Here is an 8158-nt window from a genome sequence, read left to right as displayed (position 1 = left end):
TATGTGAGAACTTGAGAAGTCTTACGTCTTGTTTTTTTTTTTTTTTTTTTCTCTTTCTTTTTTCTTAAGTCTTTTTAAGTCATTTTACAATATAGTTAAATTTGTCTTTAAAAATTTTAAAAATAAAATGGGTGAAAAAAAAAAAGATAGATAGATGAAAATAGCAGCACTCAAAATAAATTGTAATGCAGTTTAAAAGGTTCCGTTTGTAATTTGGTATCCTGCCTCGGAAAATTAATTATTATTAATTTTTTTCAACCATTACCTTTTAGAGTGGGGACTTTATCGTAAATTCCGTTCCACAAGAGCCGGCTTCAGTCCCTTTTGGCTTATATAGGGTCCAGCCCATATCAACGCTATCTCCCGGTATCAGATTAACCCGGTTTTTTTTTTTTTCATATCCGGACCGTTTCCTTTACAAAAAAGCACGAACCGTACCCTTTTTTCTTTCATCGTCTACCTCTTTCGATTGGAACCCAAGCAGATCGACCTAAATTTTTTCCAGATTTCGCCTAATTTCTTCACATAATCGTTGAATCGGCCATCTGTTTGCTTAATTCCCAGTCTTCTCTGTTGATTAATCCCAAATTCGACCCAACCCTTGGTGTCGTAAAATTCTAGGGTTAGAACTTTGAATCGGCCCCTTTCGCTCTCTGTTCTTCCGATCCGTTACGTTTCTAGGTTCTAATTTTGTTCTTCTTAATTTGCCCTCTCGAATTTAGTTCTAATTTTGTAAATTTTTCGACCGCATCGAATTTCTAGGGTTTCGTAGAGTTCGTCTTGTCAGAGGTTCTTTTTGTGTAAATTACCATAGGGGTTTTGTTCCGGGCACCTCCGTATGGCTATTTCGTATGTGTTTGGTCAATAATTTATCGGTTTCGCTCGTGAATTGAAAATCTAGGGTTAGGGTTTCTGAAAAAAATTCAGCTCCTTTATTTGGTCAAATTGGATTAGGGATACGATTCCTAAGACCGATACTTCGGCTTTTGTTGATAGTTGAGCGTTCAATTGTATTACGTAAGCCGTCTGCCTTTCCTTTTGTTCTTCCAGTCATACTCACCTGAGTTTTGAATCTGAAGAATTTGTTGAGGTAAAATCTCATTGTTAGTATTTACTCTATCATTTATCATTATTATCTTATGCTGAAAACCAAATTTAATTGAATGAAAATATTACTGAGCTTAAATATTGATATTGTTCTCCCACCAAAAAACAAAAATTTATATTGTTCAAAACTTTATTTTAATTTTTCGGTTACCTCACAATGGAGTTTGTGGTGTTTGGATCAAATAAAATGGTTTAAATGGCCCCCTTTGTTTTTTAGAGAGATAAATGGCCTGTTTTTAAATGAAGATATGCTGGTGTTTGGATTAAGTGAATTATTCAAAAGCAAGTTATGAGGTGTTGTGCATGTTGCAGATTAGCAACATTAATGGGTTGAGTTCTTGGGTTTGGACAATCTTTTATGACAGAAGTAGCATTTTTGTTACTAATGAAATAAGTAGTATTGTTGTAGGTATTGTCATGCATTATTCAAATCTGTCATAGATCTTAATTGTCTTGGGTTCAGGTTAATATGGGATTCAAAAGGCCCTTTGATGATGTGGACTTCCAGGAGCTTCCTTTTAAGCACCCGAGACAGCTTGAATTCAGTGATAAGCTTGCTCCATTTTCTGATGCTGTTTCTTGTTATGGTGCACCACGAAAAACCTATGTTTCAGGTAAAGAAAATTCTGGCGTTAACCACTTTCATGGCTTACTTTGTGTAGATAATATGGCCTGGTTTTTGAACTGGCGACCACAAATGCTTTGACTTATTCACATTGAAATCTAATCTTATTTTGCATGAGACAGGTGAGGATGGGAATGTGGTTCGTAAATCTCAATGGCTCGAGGTGCTAGAAAAATATACTGTTAATGAAAATTCAACACCTGTCAACAAGGTTATTGGTGCTCCCTTCTCATTGACCACCAGGAGTTGTCGTGAAGAAGATGTTGGTCCCGGACCAGATGCTTATTTGCCTCCTGCAGGGGATTTCGAATTTGACTTCCCCAGGAGAACATTTGTTCCTTTCAAAGATGTTTATTCTTCTTTGGCAGATCGCTCTCCAAGAAAACCAGTTCCTGTTGGACCAGATCATCAGGCCCGTATCCCGACATGGACTGGACGCGTTAAATGTTTGGATCAGACAGATGAGAGTAATCGGAACCGCTTTTCCTTGCATTCCTTGGAATCAGAAAAGGTTGTTAATAATGCCAGTGAGGAAAAGCTTTTAGGGACTTCTGTCATTCCAATGCCTGACTCAAACCTGTCAACACTTAAGTGTGATAAGGTTGGACTTGGTAGAACAGATTGTTGCTGCCTGGACCCAGGGACAGTCAGGTGTGTGCAAAAGCATGTCATGGACGCACGGGAAGAGCTTAGAAGAACCCTTGGAAATGAAAAGTTTGTGAAGCTGGGGTTTTGTGACATGGGGGAGGAAGTGGCACGAAGATGGAGTGAAGAAGAAGAGGAGACCTTCCTTGAGGTTGTTTACTCCAATCCTGCATCAGTGGGGAGGAATTTCTGGAAGCAGTTGTCTGTAGTGTTCCCTTCTCGAAGTAAAAGGGAACTGGTCAGCTATTATTTTAATGTGTTCATGCTTCGCAGGCGAGCTGTTCAGAACAGATCTAATATACTAGAAATAGATAGTGATGATGATGAGTGGCATGGAGACAATGGAGGTTCCACTGACAGGAGAGTTGCTGAATATGATGAAGACTCTGTTATTGAGTCTCGTGTTTATCAAGATGATCATGTAGACCATGAAGAGGATTACTCTGATGAAGATGATAGTGATGATGATGATGTTGATGATGACGGCAGTGATGGTGATGGTGATGGGGGACATGTTAAAGGAGATTCCAGCGAAGAAGATGGTGGGATAGATAATATGGAATCATACATGCTCAAGACAGTTGATGATGGCAAATTTGACATTGTAGGTCAGCATGGGGAAAAAACTTCAGGGTGTACCAGGGAGGAATTTGATTTCCAAGATGACTCATGCGTGTCTTTTGAGTTTCAGTCCAATATGCATGACTCTTGTGATCGAATTGATGCTGGGGCTGCAGGATCTGCTTTACAAGTCACTGGATTTAGGAACGATCGTAGCAAATGCTTGCATGGCCAACCTGATGCATCAAGTGATGTAGTGGGTCATGCGTATTTGTTGGAGCCTTGTGATGCTAAAGTCTGGGATGCCAGGTTCCCATTAGACGCCATGAAAGGTGTTGATGTACTACCCACATGGAGTATGATTGAAGAGATATTTGATGAAGGCATGGGGGATTACAAGACGAGGGATGAGCAGAAGGGGCCAGCTAGTGGCTAGTGGCCAGTGACGGATAATTCTTTTGACCCCTTAAGATGTAAATTCAGTACAGCCCTTGTGAGGGCTAAGTTTTGAGGTTGGCAGCCAAGTTTCTATGCAAGGCAACTTTTTCTTTGAAGCACAGGCAATTTTGATATCCGGTGTTTCTTTTGTACAAAAATCCATGGAATCTAATATTCATGTGTATGTAAAGTTTTCTCAAATGGAATATTCTTCTCATTTGTTTTTAGTGCACCTCCTACCTCTTTATAGCCCTTTAGCAGTCGCACTTTGTTTTCTTCTCATAAGAATCTTTGTCAATGCTCCCTTCCACCCAAAAAGGTCAATGTTCCTAGTAGAGCAAGACTTTTGGGTTTTTGAGTGAAATAAACTTATACCCGAAAAAGGCTTTCATGAAGTTGAATAAAGAAAATGAAATTTAATTCAGACATGGTCGAAGCTCAAATATTTGTGATTTGATTGTAACATGTTTGTTTCATCACTGGGCACTGTTGGTTGCACAAAATATTAGAATTAGAAATTTAGAAAATATATACTTGTGGCAGCAGAGTCTAATGAGGACTGACATGCATGCTGCAATGCGACTCCTTATCATCAAGGTCAATGCTTTTTTAAAATGGGTGGTTGAATTCTTTAATATTTTTTCTTTGGCCAGATGGAGTTCATCAGTTGGATTGGCACATTATGGTCAACTACAAGATAATTTATCAAACAACTCTTAAGAAATTTAAAACCTCATGGTTAGGTGAAGCTTCATGTGTAAGGAGCAATATTGGGTAAAAAGGTCTGCATTTTATACAGACGTTAAGACCCCAAGAAAGAGTGATGGAATTTGCAAGACGGCAAGCAGGAAGTGTCTTAACTTCTAATTTAAATTAGGATATTTGACAAGCAGATCACTACAATATGGCCGATTGGCTTGATCAAAGAAACTGTACTGGTAATTACTAAGTAAATGTTTCTTCCTATGAATTGAACACTTTGGAAAACCTATATTCTTGAGGTGTTTGATGAATTGGGAAAAACATGTGTCATTTTAACGATGATCCAACTTCAAATTTAGCTTGAAGATTTGAATCTCAGATGTTGTATTAGATCATAATTAAACTTGGAAAATACATAATGTTGAAAATGTGGACTAACAAACAAAGAAACAAATGTATAAAAATGTGGAATGTGGATAGAGACTATGTTTTACAAAACAGCAGTCATATTCACATGTAGTGGGAAAGGAAATGAATAAAGAAAACCCATTGATATGTTGACATGCAATTGTCACCTATGCAATTTGCAATTACATTTGCATTTCTTTCTTAATGGGTAGGATATTTAGTTGTTCATGTGCACACGTAAATTGATTTTAACATAAATTTTTATAGGCTGTGATTCGTGAGCAACTCACCGTAGCACCTCTCATAAATCAATAACAGTTGAAGATCTCACCTTTCATTTGTGCTAACCTACAATTACAAGCAAAGACAAGATTAAGGTATAGTTTGGATGTTTCAGTTTTACTGTGCCAATATCTATTTAGTAGTATTGTTTAATCCTCGAACCTTGGGATCCTCAAAACATACCCACCAATCCTGGCCGTCCAATTGATCAGCGAAGGCGTCTCGCTTGACTACACGTGCTGCCAATCTTTTATGCCCTTTTTATCTTTTGCTTCCATGCATGGAATTCTCCTCCGACTATAACACAAACTGAGAGAGAGAGAGAGAGAGAGAGAGAGAGAGAGAGAGAGACAGCTAGAGGCAGTTTAGAGAGAGAGAAGAGCCTCTGAATCAGTCATGGTTAGCTTTGATTGTTTTTTACAGGCCTCTTCGTCGCCATTATTAGCTACCCATTTCTTCTTAAAGTTTTGATCTTTTCAATTTAAACCCAATTAATTTTATTTTGCAACATTGAAAAAGGGATTGTGGGTACTTTGATATGGAATTTAAAGGGCTCCTTTTTGTGGGTCGGATCTCGTACTTCACAAAACTGTCACATCTCAACATTTCGATTCTCATCTGTTACTCACCTGCAATAAAGCACCAAACTTTGTGATCTGTTTTTCAGCTGTTCGATCTGAGATTGTCCCTTCACTTGCTCTGTTTGCTGGACCAAGCAAGATCATGGAATGGAATGCTGCATTCTAGTTCATTTGAGGTAAGGCGTGGTTTGCTGATTTTGTTTTCTTTACTAGTGCCTATCGTTTGGTTTTGACTATTGAGTGATTAAAAATCCAAATATGGAAGAAGAAGATCAGAATCAGAAAAAGAAATTTGTGTGCAAGTTTTGCTGCAAGAGGTTCCCTTGTGGGAAGTCCTTGGGTGGTCACATCAGGACCCATTTGAATAAGAAACCAACTCTGGAGAAAGAGGAAGATGATGATGAAATAGCTAAAGCTAGGATAGTGAAGTTTTCACCTTCAGATGTTGTGGGAAAGAGCAAAGGAGATTCAGGGTCTGAAGCTGGTGGGCATTCTGGTTACTCTCTCAGAGAGAATCCCAAGAAAACTTGGAGGTTTGTGGATTCAGGCCCTACTTTACACTTGCAGCAGGGAAAGGTGTGCAAAGAATGTGGTAAGGGGTTTCAGTCATTGAAGGCTCTGTGTGGTCATATGGCTTGTCACTCGGAGAAGGAGAAGCTGATTAACAAGCTTGAAGAAACCTCAGACACTAGTGAGAAGCAGAAACTAGTAATGGATAGTCAGTCAGATACAGAGACATCAGCTCCAAGGCTGAGAAGGATCTCCAAAAGAATGAAGTACCAGAATCTTGATGTTTACTCTTCTATGGCAAATGGTTCTTCATCTGGTTCTGGGGTCGAGCAAGAACAACAAGAGGTGGCTATTAGTTTGATGATGTTGTCTCGGGATTCTGGTCACAAAGGGGGTTTGAATTCATTTGCTGAGTCTTCAGATAACAACTCTGTGGTTCTAGAGACTAAATCATCATCTATTGATATGAGAATTAGTGCTGAGCAGGGTCTGAATTGTGCCTCGAAAGTGAGTGATATTATGGGCATGAAGAGAGCAAGAGACAAAAAGTTGAAATCTGAGGAGATCACTGTTTCTGACAATTCTGATTCTGGGTATTTCAGACATGAACCAAAGAAGGTTGAATCAGATGTTTCTGTTGATGGGTTTATTAGGAATGGTGAATTTCACAAGGTTAGAGCAGAATTTGGATCTAAATTTGAGGGATATGAATCCTATGATGTTAAGTTAAGAAGGGGTTTTCAAATGAAATCTGAAATGGGGAAGGATCATTTGTCAAGGGAAGAAGCTCATCCTGATCAAGTGCATAGAGGAGGGTCTTTAAAGTATGCATTAAGAAAGACAACCAAGAATGGTTTTCACAGACCATTTACTAATGGTTCTACCAATGTTGAAGTCTGCAGAAACGCTCGAAAGAGCAGCAAATATGAGTGCTTGACTTGTAAGAAGACCTTCCACTCGCATAGGGCTCTTGGAGGACACAGAGCCAGCCATACAAAGACCAATGGCTACTCCGAGTCCATGTATGAGAGTGGGGAAAACAGCATAGACACTGATGTCTCTCCTGTTCCAACACCTGAGAGTAAGCTTGTTGAGCCTTGCAGTGGCAAAAGACCAATTGATGAAAACGTATTATCTGGCAGTGCAAAGAGAAATTCAGGTTCAAAGAAAAACAAGGGACATGAGTGCCCATTCTGCTTCAGGATTTTCAGGTCAGGCCAAGCTTTAGGTGGTCACAAGAGGTCCCATTTTGTTGGAGGCTGTGAAGTCAAAACTGTGGTACTTGGGCAAGAACCTGAAGCCCCTCGTGAGGCTGAAATCACTGCTCTATTTGATCTTAACCTTCCAGCTCCCATGGAGGAAGAAGCAAATGAGCAATTTGGGTTCATGACATGGTAGGTTGGAAGAAGGAACAAGCATGAATTCTTGGTGGGTCTTCTCTACAACTTACAAGTACAATGCCATTTTTCTGTAATGTTGCAAATGCAGGCAAGTACAGACAATGTGGTGAAATTTTTTGTTTCTCTTGGGCCCCAGATTCAAAGTACGCCTTGCAGAGGTAATGGTTCCATTTCTGGTTCATGGACTGAAAGGATGAGTTATTCTTGCAGTTTTCACCTTCCTTAGTTTTTTTATTTGTTCTAATAATCTATTTCATCGTCTCATTTTGAGTGCACTGATCTGTTTTTTTCCGAGACATGTAGCTATAGGAACTTAGCTTCTCTCTCTTCCCATTTTGAAATATTTAATATTCTCCTCACTGTTTTGGAATGTCTCATAATATTATTTAGAGAGTCAACAAGTTTTTAACTGTAGCTTCTATTATAAAATTAAAGACAAGAAGACAAAATATGACTATATCATAATATGAAAAGAGTAAAAGTTGGTAACGTATCATCAACAATTTTAGTGTGAAATACACAATTCCCTTAGCTCTCAAACTTCCCCATTTAAAGGAACAAGTAAAACAGAATGTCAAAAAAAAGTATGTGCTCTTGAAATTTTTACCTCTTTTATGAAAACCACTTAATGAGGAAGCGTCACTTTCCATCACCAAGCTAGGGCCCTTGACACCAGAAAAAATTACGAGACAAAATGAAATAAGGGGACTAATTGCTTCTCAACTTTCATAATCAACTCCACTTGTAATTGTGGCCATTCAGAAGTCAAGCACCATTTTTTTCACTGGTTGAGTGTGTTTTTCCCAAAAGTATCAAGGACCACCTGCTTTATGGGGAAATGTTGAAAAGTGCCACTAAACTTCAAATGTTGGGAGATAAGTTTCCTCTAGAATTTACAT

General features: G+C 38.7%; 2 protein-coding genes across 2 annotated transcripts; both read left to right on the top strand.

Moving 5' to 3' along the window:
- Positions 1 to 376: 376 nt before the first annotated feature.
- LOC117615639 lies at positions 377 to 3625 on the top strand. The gene is made up of 3 exons (XM_034344753.1): positions 377 to 1090; positions 1571 to 1721; positions 1855 to 3625. The coding sequence occupies exons 2-3, from the start codon at positions 1577 to 1579 to the stop codon at positions 3372 to 3374; spliced, it is 1665 nt and encodes a 554-aa protein (XP_034200644.1). The 5' UTR covers positions 377 to 1090; positions 1571 to 1576; the 3' UTR covers positions 3375 to 3625.
- Positions 3626 to 5125: 1500 nt separating this feature from the next.
- On the top strand, positions 5126 to 7634 carry LOC117614782. Its single transcript, XM_034343685.1, has one exon. It carries the CDS (start codon positions 5608 to 5610, stop codon positions 7255 to 7257), a length of 1650 nt encoding a protein of 549 aa, XP_034199576.1. The 5' UTR covers positions 5126 to 5607; the 3' UTR covers positions 7258 to 7634.
- Positions 7635 to 8158: the final 524 nt, after the last annotated feature.

The sequence above is a fragment of the Prunus dulcis genome, chromosome 1 (genome assembly GCF_902201215.1).
Source record: "Prunus dulcis chromosome 1, ALMONDv2, whole genome shotgun sequence".
In the NCBI taxonomy this organism is placed as follows: Eukaryota; Viridiplantae; Streptophyta; class Magnoliopsida; order Rosales; family Rosaceae; genus Prunus; species Prunus dulcis.
Note: the sequence above shows the minus strand (reverse complement) of the source record. Positions and strands in the feature narration are given on the sequence as shown.

What these genes read in the sequence shown, in the direction of transcription:
- LOC117615639 (XM_034344753.1), top strand. Translation starts at nt 1,577, where the DNA reads ATGGGATTCAAAAGGCCCTTTGATGATGTGGACTTCCAGGAGCTTCCT. An exon ending in ACGAAAAACCTATGTTTCAG is followed by an intron (nt 1,722 to 1,854) that starts GTAAAGAAAATT and finishes TGCATGAGACAG; the next exon opens with GTGAGGATGGGAATGTGGTT.
- LOC117614782 (XM_034343685.1), top strand. Translation starts at nt 5,608, where the DNA reads ATGGAAGAAGAAGATCAGAATCAGAAAAAGAAATTTGTGTGCAAGTTT.